Here is a 14,588-nt window from a genome sequence, read left to right as displayed (position 1 = left end):
TTACCATTCCATTACTTGTACAAATGACATGCTTCCCTCTGGTTTATGGGAAAATGTGTTACTCCATTTTAACTGGGAGCAGAAATTATCCTTAATCTCTAATCTGAGAGTCATATTCTCAATATGGCTCAAATTTGTATTACAACTTCAGGAATGCCTCAAGACAAAGGTCTCTGCAGACTCAGCAATGCATGGGACCAGGGCCATTCTTGGAGCAGTGTTTTAGTTATTGTCATGCTGCCTTTGCAGGACCTGGAGTGCTGGGTCTGGGCTTTTGGTGAATGTGCCTGAGGCACCTGAGTGTCCTCCTTGACTGTCAGCATACCTTGTCCCACCCAGAGCCCCAGCGACCCACCAAAGGCCCTTGACCAGCTGTCCACGCGAGGCTGTCCCCACACTGGGGCTGGTCACAGGCACCTTCCCCTGCTGCTGTCCTCACTCACAACCCGTGCTGGAGCCACGTTTGGCATCAGCTTCGAGCAGGGGTGGGCTCCTCTTCGGGACCACATCTGGCTTGTGATCTGCAGTGAGGTGCTACCAAGGTAGCACAAACCAGTCTTGGTTTCAATTTCATTTCCCTTTCGCACAAAGGGGAGTTTCTTACTCCTGGAGATGCCTTTTTTCCCTCATTATTCTCTGTTAGCCAAACCCAAACCTGAAAAACAAGCTGACAAATTAAACAAGCTGTTTGTCTCCCATTGTTTGACACAGTGAAAACGCTGATCTCTCAGGGGTCTGTGTGAGAGCACACGCACATCTGCAAAGCCCTAGTTGAGAATGTGTCCTGCTTCAGTCAAATATTTATCCACTGGACATAAAAGAAACTCTCCAATGAGCAGTATTAGTCCTCACACATCTTTCCTTAGAAATAGCATGCTGGAAAGTTAATAATATCATGGTTATTAAAATGACTGAACTTCTCTTTAATCATTAGGCCAAAGACGCTTATTAAAGTAAAAGGTGATTAGACTGCTAGGTGCATAATAATCACACCCTAAATTGAATTAAAGTCTAATTTGTTGATTCCCCAAATGCAGTCTTTCAGTATACAAAATTTCTGTGTGTTTCTTCATGTTGAAGTCCATATAATAATGTGATAGTGTTTTCCGGAAGAAAAATCAGTAATCTGGTCAAATAAAATATGCTGAGTTGAAAAGCTGATTTTCACAACAAAATGTGTATTTACCCCTCAACCTTTGCCACTATGCTTGAGATTTCCCAGGACAACATACTAACACATGTAATATCATCAGATTGTATGAATATTCAGAATTTAGTTATAGAAAATACAACGAATCTCTTTGGTCTACGCAAGCACATAGATACTTGTATATATATATTTACTGAGAAAGAAAAGTTTGTGCTTGTACATACAGACACATTTTAATGCACAGAGGAAGATTACCGATGTTTTCTGTGGGAAGTGGAAATGAGATGACAAAGATTATATTTAATATTATCTCTGGAGCTTCAAAACATTCAAAACAGTATTCAATAACTGGAATCTGCACTATATTACGTTAGATGGACTTTGAGATACTTGTATGATGCTTGCTTTATGCTGTTTTGCTGCCGTAGCAGTGCAGGTAGTGGTACCTGTCTGCAGATAATGCTTCAGGAGAAGCTGGAGTTCAGCTGTGAAGGTAAAGGTGTTTATCTGGTGGTGAGATTGGAGCAGGTGAGCACATGGGACCAAGAGGTGCTGGAAGGGCACAAAGTCTCTCTGTGCCTGATTCCTGGAAACACTGAAGCATATTCTGAGTTTCCATCCCTTGATCAGTGCCATGTCCTCAATTAAAAATTGAAAACATTTTTATGCTTTTGTGGCATTTGATTTAGGCAGAGCACACAAATCTAAGATAGTCTCTTCCTGCCCACAGCTGCTTTAGGTATTCAAATAACCATGGGGCAATAGTTGAACCAGTTGACCGAAGAGCAGTTCTCAAACATCCTGTTTTCTTGGTGGAACAAGTGCAATTACATATCCTTTTTCCACCAGTCAAAAGTGATGATGAAGATGGAGACGTTAAGCCCACCAAAGGCCAAGTAACCCAAGGAAAAGGAAGTGATGATGGGAAGGACCCAAGAAGACCTAAACGACCAAGGACAATACTTACTACACAGCAGAGACGAGCATTCAAAGCATCCTTTGAAGTGTCTTCTAAGCCCTGCAGAAAGGTAGGTGCTTCACCAGGGATCAAGCCAGCCCTGACACCAGGCCACAGCCCCAGACAGCCCTGCCCCTTCCTGGGACAATAGCAGTTTTCCTGGGGTGAGAGCAGAGCACTCTTCTTGCACAGAAGTCCTTTATGGGTAAAATTTAGTGTCATTTTCCTCAGCTTAGACTGTTCAGTAGTTACAGAGCTAGCGCCATCAGGGGCAGAATTTTACAACACTATGCAAAAATATGATGAATTTTTAAAAGTAATTCCATACCTGCAATTTTTGTTGTTAGTTCAAATGTTTCCTAACAAAACTGATCAGTGTTTTTTGGTTTTTTTTTTTTTTCTTAACTTATAAAAAATTGCATCATTAAGCATTTCCTCCTGCAGGTCAGAGAAACATTGGCAGCTGAAACAGGGCTCAGCGTGCGAGTCGTCCAGGTCTGGTTTCAAAACCAAAGAGCAAAGGTAGGCTGTTTGTCACATTCTCACAAGTCAAATGCAGGCTGTGCCTCAGCATGGGCTCTTGCCACGGCAGAAGTCCCACGGCTGTGCTCTGCGTGTTCTGCCTGCTCTGCTCTCTACATCCACACTAGAAAGGCAACTTCCAAACACAGACATTAAATTCATATGCTCAAAGCAACTCAGGGTTGGGAGTAAATTTTGCATGCAAATCTGAACTGGAAACTGAAATGTTTAAGCTTGGAATTGAAACTGAACACACAGCAGTGTGTGCATAAGTATAAATGGTCTGTGTTAACTGATAACATGTTTGCAGAGAGTTTTGTAAGGAAACAAAATTATTGCATTTGCAGCTGTGAGATTGTGCTGTTCTGCTTTTTTCAGATGAAAAAGCTAGCACGGAGGCACCAACAGCAGCAGGAGCAACAGAACTCACAGCGACTAGGACAAGGTAGGGGATTTGTGAAAAAGCAAAGTGAGAGAGAAAGAACGTGTAGCTGTCTGGAAGTGCTATTCCCACATGATACTTTAGTACAGCGATCCGGGGCACGTGCAGGTCTGTGGGTGAGAGCAGTGTCCATCAGGCCATCAGCAGTGGAAGTGCCTGTGTGCCCACGCTGGGTTACTCCAAATGCTTCTGGTGGGATCAGACCCCAGAGGTGCTCACGCAGAAGCTGTTACCTCATCTCTAGTAGAAATATGCCATGTGGAGGTGTTTGCACTGGAGGAAATCTCCAGGAGGCTGACTCCAGACAGATCCTCCAGTTTGTTTTCTTCTGCAGTAAGGCGCACAGTGCTCAGGTGGGAATGTGCACAGGCATCAGCGTTACTGCCCCAGCCAAGGCATGGAGAGCCCCACCCTGTGCCCCCACAAGTGTCTGGACCCTGGGGCAGGCACTGCACACAGGCACTGGGACTTGCTCTGCTTCTCTGTGGGTACTCCTGAGTATCCCCAGCTCCCAAGACCTTGCAGCCTCAAATCCTCCACTTTACCCAAAGCAGAAAAACTGGGACCAGCAGAAGTTAGAGAGTAACTAGGCTCTGTCACACAGAGTATACAGACTGGGAGGATAGGGTCCAGGACCTAAGAGCTCCAAAAATTATGTAGTCAGAAATTATAAGTCTTTCAGCTCATTGCTCAGGGTTCTACTCTCAGACAAAAATTGGAAAGTTTCTCTAGCTGACAGGATACCCCTGACCACATTTGCTAGAGTTCATTGTTGCCACTGATTCTGCCCTGCTCCCCAGCAGTAACTGTGCCTCCTCTTTGCTTTGCAGAGGTAATGTCCAACCGAATGGAAGGGATGATGACATCTTACACACCGCTTGCACCACCACAGCAGCAGATTGTAGCAATGGAGCAAAGCAGTTATGGCACAGACCCATTTCAGCAGGGTCTTACTCCTCCACAAATGCCAGGCGACCACATGAACCCCTATGGTAAGGCATGCCTCATTCTGCCATGTCCCAAGTAGCTGGGTCCATGTGTTGGATCACATACCACAGGGGCGGCAGCTTTACTGGCTTTTAGAATATTTTTTCTGGAATTTGTACCAGGGAATTTGTACCAGTCAGTTTTATGCGTGTGTTTTCTTGTACACATAAGGGGGTAGAACAGAGCCCATCTCAAGCTCTGGACACTTTTCAAAACTATTTCACAGTATAATTCTGATAAATTATAAGCAAGCAACATCACCTCTCCAAGCTCCACTTTTTTAAACCACTGTCCAAGACACTGAAAAATAAACAGTACCAAATTCTAGCTCCCTCACAAATTTCTCCTTTTTTCTTAGAAGCTTTGAGGAAAAAGTGCCTTCAATAAAGAGAAGTAATCTATTCATTACAAAATGAATAAGCAGCCCTGTAAGACCACTCAGATTGGATGCGTGGATTTGTTAAAGAACAGTGTCTTGAGCTACTAAGAGATGGGTTACCACAGGACATTTCTCCTGCATAGTTTTATTCTCTGTCCCAAATTCAAGATGACGGTTTGCTTTCACGATTGCTTGACCACACATCAAACGCATTACAAGCACTAATGCTCAATTATTGATTCTGGACAATTGCAGTGTGGCATTTAAAAAGAATGTCAGAGGATTTTTCAGCCTGTGATCCTCGGCCTTGCGGTAGCCCACAGGGGCCTGTTTCAGACTCCTTTCTGCTGACCAGGAGCACTTCACTGTAGAGGCTCACATGCGCATCACTGTCCCGAGCACAGCGTGCACAGGCCAACAGGAAATCTGCTTTGGGTCTGTGTCGTTACTTTTGCCACTGAGACAAGTCTGTGGTGCACACCGGGAAGTTTGGGAGGTCCTGTAAGGAGCTGAGGACGTATGAAGTGCCCTTGAGCATTAGGCGGCTTGTGATTTTGTTGGTTTGCTTGGCTTTCTGAGTAAAACTCCTTGGGAAGCAGGTTCTGTGCTTCAAAAGGGGAGCAGGGGATGGCACAAAGCCATTTCAAATGAGTGTGTGAGGGAAAAAAAACCAGACCAACACTTTTGCAGAGCCCCCAGGACCTGAGCTAGAGCTTTTTCTGGTACCTTCAGTGCTGAAGTAAGCTGAAGTCTTAGTTGCTAAGGGAATTAAAAAAGGTGCTGTTCCAAACCAGTCTAAAAAGAGCGGACTTTTCTGAAAGGAGAGCATGTTTACAACTGTAGCTCACCTGAGACCAGGGATGCTGTGTCTCTCCTGTCCCACTGGTAGAACTTTTACCTTGTGTGTATATCAAGACCAGAGCCATGATTATGATTCTTAGACCACGCTTCCCTGTCATGGGTATTCAACACCTGGTCCCACCTTTTCTGACACAGCCGGTGCTCCCATGACAGCCAGAGCCAATGGAGAAGCTGGGGACCCGCTCCTCCCCAGCAGCGTCTGCTCCCGTTGTCAGCCAAGACTCTGTTTTGTGCTGCTGACCAAAATTGAAATTAAATCCTGGCAGGTTTGGGTGTACTGCTGCCAGCTGACCCCTGCGAGTTGATTTCAAACCCTCCTCCTTGTAGGTCAGACCCTCAGAGCCAAAGTAGGTTAACGTGTGACGGCAGAAGCAGGAGAGTTCCCGTTTGCTGCAGCGTGCAGCCTGTGAGCATCCGTGTGTACTGTGTCCTCCCCTGGCTGCGCAGCATCCAGCTTAACATGTACATTTCATTTGCAGGAAACGACTCCATTTTTCATGATATCGACAGTGATACCTCTTTAACTAGCTTGAGCGACTGTTTTCTTGCCTCTTCCGAAGTTAACTCCATGCAGGCTAGAGTAGGAAACCCCATTGACAGGCTGTACTCTATGCAGAGCTCCTATTTCGCCTCATGAAAATAAAGAAAACTAACAGCCGGCGTGTGTTTAGCCAGTGACTTTTCCAGTGCAGACTCTACAGCCATATGTTGCCCAGCTCTTCCTTCACAGTGACTCTGCTGCCTCTGGACTGCAAAGAGCATTTTTTTTAGGAAGACTGTCTCTGTTTGCATATATGTGTGTGTATGTATATATATTTTAATACCTACATACATACATACATATATAGAGATACAAATCCACCCGTCCCATACCCTTGATTCCCAGCTGGCGCCAGACCACGAGAGAAGCACAGAAGGAACAGAAGAACCTGCTCGTCCTCCGCCTTTGATCTGGTTTGGTTTGAGCTCATCATCTTAAAGGAAATGGATTTTGTGGAAAGCTAGACCTTTTCCTCCTCTCTCTCCTCCTTCTTTTGGATGTCTAAACTTTTTTTTTTAAGCCACTGATACTGACGTCAGTCAACCATATGACAAATAAATCAAAGAAACTGGAGATTCCTCCTTTTCTTACTGCATGATTCATAGTATGTTGTGGATGAATTGCCATTTGAACTGTGAGAAGTTAATGTAAATGTGACGTTCAACATTTGTTTCCTTTCTACACTTTTTCTACATAACCTAGATCTGCTCATTAGTTTATAGCCCTTATGCATATGATACTGAGGAAACTGGTTAACGGTATTTGTGGAGAAAGACAGTGATTTCAGAGTAAGAAAGGTCTATGACCCTGGAGAGGAGATGCATGTTAGGGGCAGAGGCATTTAGGTTAGTATTGATCTTAAATAATTAAAACTAAAGGTGCTTACAAGGCAGATTTATTTAATTTTTTTTCAGATGTGTGAGATTAAAACATTTACATTTGTTTGTAAGTATTGCAGTGCCAAATGTCAAGCCTAGACCATGATTGGCAAACAAGCGTTTTTCATTCTATTCTGTTTGTTTTGCATGAGGCATAAATGTGCTGTTCCCTGTTGTCCATCTGGAATAATCAAGCACTCCTTTAGTTACCTTGCCTCAGCAAGAATCAAGGATACACAGTTCTAGCCTGAAACACCAGAAGTCCTGAATGTGCACCAGCCAGGAACAGGAAACTGTGAAAGAAATTACGATGGGAAGTTCAGGTATGTTGAGCTGAAATTTTACCACGGCCTGCAGCCCCCCAGTGCCAGGACTCCTGGCTGTGGTGCCAGCTGACTGACCAGCGCCAGTGCTGCAAGAACAGGTACACCAACGCCAGCCGGAGTCTGCCTCTGATGCCGAAGTTTGAGCATATGTCATGTAGATTTTCGTAGGCCATAAAATATCATAAATAATAATAGTATAGCTATAAATATTGCCTGGTGATAATTATAATGTGGAGAAGCAGACAAGTACAGTCATGGCTCTCAGTGGAGAAAACTTCATGGGGAATATTTGCCAGGGTAATATCAGTAATTATAGGGTGTGTTCAAAATAGAGCTCGTGGGGAAAGATTGGCAGGATAGGCACTTTCTTAAATAAATACCTTTAATATATTGACCATAATAGCTGAAAAACAAGTCCAAAGCTTCGGTTAATCTAACTCCTCCAGGCTGAGGACTGGTACCAGGCCAGCATCGCAGTGTCCCTGTGGGGCTTGGCACCTTCTGTGGGAGCATGGGTCTCCATGGAGGGGGAGCCCAGAGCAGGACCCCTGTAGCCTCAGCCCCCCAGGGAGGGAGCAGCCCTGCTGGGGGAACTGCAGCCTCATCTCGAGGAGTCCTGCTGGGAGCTGATGGAGACAGACCCTCCTGGTGTTCCAGAGGCACGGGCGGGAAGGACAGGATGATGGGTCCAAGGGAAAAATACCATTTTCCCCCAGCATAGAAGTGTGCACTGAACATGTTGGAGGTTTCTTGAGAAAGCCAAGTTTTATCTGCAGGGTAAGTGCATAGGTTTTCACTCCAGAGATGACGAGAGCACCGTGGATGAGGCTCTGTGTGTGTGTGTGTGTGTGTGTGTGTGTGTGTGTGTGTCTGTGTGTGTCCATGTGTGTGCCTGTGAGTCCCTGTGTCTGTGTGTCTGTGTCTCTGTGTGTGTCCATGTGTGTGTGTGTGTGTCCATGTGTGTGTCTGTGAGTCCCTGTGTCTGTGTCTCTGTGTGTGTCTGTGTGTCTGTGTGTCTCTGTGTGTCTCTGTGTGTGTGTGAGTCCCTGTGTGTGTGTCTCTGTGTGTGTCCGTGTGTCTGTGTGTGTCTCTGTGTGTGTCTGTGAGTCCCTGTGTGTGTCTCTGTGTGTGTCCGTGTGTCTGTGTGTGTCCATGTGTGTGTCTGTGAGTCCCTGTGTGTGTGTCTCTGTGTGTGTCCGTGTGTCTGTGTGTGTCCGTGTGTCTGTGTGTGTCCATGTGTGGGTCTGTGAGTCCCTGTGTGTGTGTCTCTGTGTGTGTCCGTGTGTCTGTGTGTGTCCGTGTGTGTGTCTGTACATCCGTGTGTCTGTCTGTGTGTGTGTGCACATCGAGGGAGGCAGAGCACAGTCCAAGGACCTCCCACTGCTTGAGGCGCAGAGCCCATGTGCCACACACAGCCTCGGCCAGGGAAGGGACTGGAGGCTCTGCGAGGGTTCCAGGGGACGTTCCTGTCCCTGTCCCTGTCCCTGTCCCTGTCCCTGTCCCTGTCCCTGTCCCTGCGTGTGCAGATTCCCATTGCTGCCATCCCCAGGAAGGCGGGTCTGTTGTGTCCATATGCTTTACCTAGTGACCATTCCCTGCTTTCTGGCAAGGATGTGGTTTCAACTGAGCATTGTGAGCCCCTGGATATATTTTGAAATTGAAAAGATTTTCTTTTCTTACCCATCATGTTCAAGTATTTTCCCCTTTCCTTGTGTATCAAAATAAATAACAATTTCCTTTCTCTCTGCATGATAGCAAACATCTATAAAGAACTCAGGTGATTCTCACTGCTTGCAGGGCAGAAGCAAGTAGGTTTCCTATGGCACATGTAAACATTTGTCATTTGTCACCACCGATCTCGATGGATTCGTCGTTTCCCTCCTCTCCCCTGTGCTGTGCTACTTTACAGTCACAGAAAAGTCTCTCAGATGTACCAGTTTGTAGACTCCTCACACAGGCACAGCCTTGCCTCATATCTCATTACTGGCAGGATCGAAATGGCATTTTTGGTGTTTACAGGGACTTACTGAGAACTATAACGTGACCTACAGTTTGGAGAACTGCCTTGTCCCAACTCTACCTCTGCATCTGGGATGGATGTTGAAAAATCCATCTCCAAGGAAAAAATCAGACATCCCATTTTATAGCTGAAGTATAATTCTTTGCTGATTTTTTTGATGACTGCCACCATTATTTTTTTCATGCTTGTACATACTATCTCCTCTCCCTTGGTGTATCGTATGATGATGCCTTAGCTGTTTGTTGCCCCATGTTCTGCCACCTTTGGAGCCACATACACGCACACATTCAGGCCCTTGGCATGTGTAATATTTTCCATGCCGTGGTGGGCTGCTGCTGGTCCAGGGAAGGTGGCATAGGCAGGGTTTTCCAGTGGACCTGCGATAGCTGGCAAAGGCCAAAGTTCATTAAAACAAAACAAATGTTCACTTTCTTTTTGTGGAATAAATTATCCAACTGGAGTGTGATCATTGTGGTTTTAACCTGGGACCTTGCAGTAAAAGATTATACAGCAACCTCTGACCTCTTTGATTTCTGCTTTACTCTTCTGTTGTCAAGGGAATGTCCCTGATCAGGTGAAAGTAAAATGTTTAATGGGCCATATCACAGCAATATCTTACATTGAGTCAAACTGATAAACTCTTGCCAAAAATTCTTAGCATCTGGCACTTCCACGGAAACCACAAACAGTGATTGCTCATATGGGAGCTCAAAGGCTAGAGGTCATGACAGCAGTTTATTACATCCACCTTACACTGATCATTTTCCCTAGGAAATTAACCCCTCTCTAATAGAAATGCATCAAGTGAGCTCTTCACAGTGTTTCCATCATATTGTTTTGGCTAATCAAGGAATACCTGTGCAGCTAAAGTAAATTGACAAGATGCAATTAAGTAAAAGATGATTGATTAGGTTTCAGTGCGCTCAATAATGTATAAAAAAAGGTGATTGTGAGATCAGAATGAATCTGCTGGGTACGAGCTCAGAAGTCCTCGTGCAGCTGCAGGTCTGTGACGATGGCAGAGAGTTCCCACCACCCACGAGCAGTTCCTGAGCTGCCTGGTGCGGGGTCCCAGCTGGGCTCTGGGACAGCAGCACCTTCCCCTGGCACGGCTGGCTGCTGAGGGGACGACTCTGGCCGTGCGCTGCTGTTCGCAGACCCTCCTTACCACTGCCCGGTGGGGGAAACCCTGGCCTCTCACAGTCACAATACTGAAGACAAGTACGTTGCTGTAAATAAACGGTGGTGGTTTCACTCACATATTGAAACATGATCCTGGGCATTTTGATCTCCTTTTCTTCTTTAAACTCTGTCATAAAAATGCGCAGATCGCTTGGCCCAGGCGCAGTTAACCGTGCCTGGGATGTGGCTCATGTTTGTGGCACAGTAGCTGCTGAGTGGATTTTTCAAATCCACCCTGCAGGACTCAGATGATCATTACCAGGTCCTTTGAAGGGTCATTGCTCAGCCACCTCGCTGTGCATCATGTCATGGGGAAGGTCCTTCATGCCAGCAAACCTTGCAGAGGTGATGTGAACCCACTTCCTTCTTCCTACTGTGCTCAGGACTCCCTTCCAGTTTCCTTAAGGGTCAGAGGTATATCCCAAGCCACTGTCCCAGGTAGTCCAGAGAACCGGGCTCTGGGATGCTGCAAGCTTGGGTTTACAAGAGCACCTCTATGAACCCTGTCATAAGTATTCTGGTTCTTCCTGAAAGTCACTAGAAATGAACAGCAGAATCATGAGGAAGGGAAGGATTCTCACAAGCTGGAGCTGGGTGACAGCAGTGGAAGGACAGAGGCAGCTGAAGCACAACTCGGCTGTGGGAGCTGGAGCCACAGCACGTAGAGTCTCAGTGCTTCGGATCATGCTTTCCACAGCCCCATGCCCAACCCACCCCACGGATTTGTGACCAGTAGCTGCTCCCTAGCATGCAGGTCCCTCCATTGCCCCCTTCTAGGGCCCAGGGGCACAGGGCACCCACACAGCCGGGCCTTCAGGCACCTGTGCTCCTTGCTCAGAGACACGCTTGGGCATTTGCTTGCCTGAAGTCTTTTTGCTTTGGTGGGCTTTCAACACGGTCTTGCTTCTCTGAGGCCGATCTGACTGCGCTGATGGCTGTTTCCCTCGTGGTGGCTGCAGCCTGGATCACCTTGGCTCAGTGCGCTCTGGTTCTGTTCAGCAGCAGCGGTGAAGGGGCTGCCAGATACTCTGCATTGGGAACTCTGTTTTTAGGTGAACACCCTATTTTTTAGCTGTGTATGGCTGTATTACTTGTATATTTATATATTCTGTATTTATGTTATTGAAATGTAGTATTTTGTAGCTGTCTGTTACAATTTGTTTAACTTGTAAAAATATGACTGTGCTCTCTCATACTTAATCAGCTCCTTCACTGTAGATTCGCTGCTTCCTTTCCCTCCGTGTTGGAAACAAACCACCATAATGGTATGTAGATTGGATTTTTTTTTAATTTAATTATTTGTCGTTATTAAATTATTTATTAGTGTTTTTAAATTCATTTTACTTCAGTTTTTTTCCTGCCAACATTTCTGGCAGCTAAGATCTATGAGTTTCTCATGCATCAAGTTCCTTCCCAGGCGTATGTGCACGTGCACACACACACACACATACACACATAGAGTCTAAACAAAAACAGAAAAAGAAAAAAAAGAGAGAGATTACACTTCAGTATATTTGTAAATAAAAGCAACCTGTAAACTAAGCAGGACTTTCTCTCAGTGTGCAGTTCTTTCTTTGCTTTTGCAGACTGAGAGTGTGTTCTCTGTGACCTGGGGCTGGCACCAGTGTTCTCGCAGGTGGGAGAACCCAGGGACAGGGACAGCTGAGCAGTGCCTGATGGTTTTAGTGTTGTGGAACTGGAGCCCAGGCTTCCTGGTGGAGGGACACAGCCAGGGTGATGGCAGAGGCTCCTTTTGCACTGCTTTTTGGCCCCTGCAGGTTGAGAGCTGTTCCTTCGGGATGGGGGCAGACTGTTACACATCCTGGCTCCTCCAGCTGGCTGCCAAGTCGCAGGGAGCCCCCCAAACCCAGCCCTGACCACGGAGCTGCTCCGTGGAGATTTCAGAGACCCAGTGGGATCTTTCCTGTGCAAAGCACATGCAAGTGTCGCCTCATGCTAAAGCAGACCAAAGTGTGTAACTACTAGAGCAATATAAACCATCCATGGACTATAAAGCATCCATGGAACACCAGCTGATGTTTGGTCTGGTCACATCTGATTATTCATTGCCATTCCCTAGGTCCAGAAACACCACATTTCTTTTCTATGCCTTGGACATCAAGCCACAATTTCTATCAAAGCATGCTGTTTTACCTCTAACCCTGTCTCACCTAATGGGACAGCCCTGTTTCCACCCCCATGCCGTTTCAGCACGTGTCTGTAGCCCTTGCTCAGCAAGGTGGGATCACCTACCCGTCCGTTCCCCAGCCCTAGCAGGCCTTGGACTTGGTGTACCCCAGGGGCAGGGTGCTGGCACCCACTGAGTCCCTCCCACTGCAGCTTGCACATCAGGTGGGTGACACCACAAAGGGCACAACACATCAAGAGGCGGTATCTCAGTGACATAATAAAAATCAGTCTAAAAGCTTTTCCCCTGTTTTGTTCTTAAAGATCCAAACTGCTGAGCACAGATCTCCCTACTCAAACTCTCCTCATGGTAAAGGGAGGTGGTACAGCCCCAAGTCCCACCTGAAGACTAGATCAATAAAGCAGTTTTGCTCCTAGTTTCATTCCCTTTTGCTTTCCAGCTCCAAACTGCATCATCCTGTCCCACTCACACTGGTTATTGGTGGAATGTCACTAAGGAAAAATGAATTGCCATTAGCAATCGGATTCACCTAAGTCAGAATTAGCTACTCAAATATTCATGCTCTGAGTGCATCTAATATTCATGAAGGAAGAATTAGAGTTGCCCATAGCCATTTTTGAATCTCCCCCCAAAAACAGGTGAAAGAGATCACAAAGAAAGGGAGGGAAAAAAAAAAAGATTAATACATTTGGGGCTTGCTGTAGTGCATTGTTTGTGTTCTGTTTCTCTTTGGTGTCAGTGAGAGAGAATGGAGAGTGATTTATGTGCCACAGCTGTAGCAAACAAAAGAAGAAGAGACCAGGGAAATGGCTAGAGGTAAAAATGCCGGTGCAAGGGGCTAAAGGCCTGCACCTGGGTACTGCTTCCCATGCAGCCTCCCCCGCCTTGGAGCACCTTGTAAAATCAGATTATCTGCTGGACACAGGAGTTCAAACAGCCCTTCAAAAGATTTGTCTTAATAATTGCTGCCTTATCTTAACTTCTGGTTTTTTATCAGCCAAACTGCTGCTGGGAGGCAGATCCTGAGGATAAGGTTCTGTCACTCTTAATTATTATTACTTCTTATAATGAAAACACATTTGTTCATCCTCCTGTGCACTTGGAAGTGGTGCAACAAATGAATGTCTAGTATTTTATCAGTATTTTTAATAACATTAAAGAAATATTATTAGTATGGTCCGACTGTATAAATGATTGTACAACAAATGCTATGAAATAGGTGGCCTATTTGCTTCTCATTTATTTATAGTCAAATATAAACCAATTACTCAGTAAGAACGAAACACATTTTTATGTCCTCAGAAAACCGTTCTTTCCTGAAAACCAAATTTTGCAGTTAAGATGCTGTAGGGATATTTTCCATCACAGAAAAAACACGATAATTAGCCCTAGAACCAGCAGGTACATTCTGAAATAAGGTGATAGAAATGCTATTTCTTTTTTTACTTATGATGGGAAAATAAAACCATTCTCTCTGAAAGTGTACTAATGAATTTGGCCTGCAGTATTTGTCAAAGCTACAGCCACCATTTGCAGTCTTCAGCTGGTTTTTCTCATACTAAATATGAATCACTTGGATAAAATGATGGCACGGTGTCAGTTGTATTGTGTGAAGATCCTAAATTCAGAAATTATCTGCACATCTCCTTGGCCTGCAGCTCCTTGCACAGGTCTGATGGCTCTCACCAGCCATGGCCAGGGCAGATGCTCGTCATAGCTCAGTGTGGCTCTTGCAGTATAGCCTGGTGAGCAAGGTCCAGCGTTGGACATGGCCAAAGCTGCACCCCAAACTGCAAAGAAAATAAAAGTGGAGAATTACATAAAGCACAACATGAATTCGAGCAATGCACGTTTCACTACACTGAATGATGATAGAGTCTTGGTCTGGATTTCCACTAACAATACCTTGACCTTTAGTTCGCAAGAGGGCATCACATTCTCTCATCTTCAGCCAAAATGTGGAAGTGAAGTGATATTTTTGTATGCCTATGGGATGCTGCATCCACAGGGAACTGTGCAAGGATCCAACACAACATCCGCTCACTCCAAAAGCTTCTTGCCATTCCTTGTGCCTGCTGATTGGCTGGCAGATAGGACAGATCCAGTTCCTAGAAGCAGCAGGTAATGAGGGTTAGATCAGACCCTGGCATAGTCAGATGATGCCCAAAGCAAGAAGAATTCTGTAAGACAGGC

At 45.6% G+C, this 14,588-nt stretch overlaps 1 protein-coding gene across 1 annotated transcript in view; it reads left to right on the top strand.

Annotated features, from left to right (window-relative positions):
- LMX1B (LIM homeobox transcription factor 1 beta) overlaps nt 1-11,731 on the top strand; it is an 88,979-nt gene extending 77,248 nt beyond the window's left edge. The window contains exons 4-8 of the mRNA XM_040083302.2: nt 2,000-2,178; nt 2,553-2,630; nt 3,009-3,075; nt 3,903-4,064; nt 5,779-11,731. Of these exons, the coding sequence (XP_039939236.1) occupies nt 2,000-2,178; nt 2,553-2,630; nt 3,009-3,075; nt 3,903-4,064; nt 5,779-5,936 (644 nt within the window). The 3' untranslated portion in view covers nt 5,937-11,731. The remainder of the gene's footprint in view (nt 1-1,999; nt 2,179-2,552; nt 2,631-3,008; nt 3,076-3,902; nt 4,065-5,778) is intronic.
- Nucleotides 11,732-14,588: the final 2,857 nt, after the last annotated feature.

The sequence above is a fragment of the Hirundo rustica genome, chromosome 20 (genome assembly GCF_015227805.2).
Source record: "Hirundo rustica isolate bHirRus1 chromosome 20, bHirRus1.pri.v3, whole genome shotgun sequence".
Lineage (NCBI taxonomy): Eukaryota > Metazoa > Chordata > Aves > Passeriformes > Hirundinidae > Hirundo > Hirundo rustica.
Note: the sequence above shows the minus strand (reverse complement) of the source record. Positions and strands in the feature narration are given on the sequence as shown.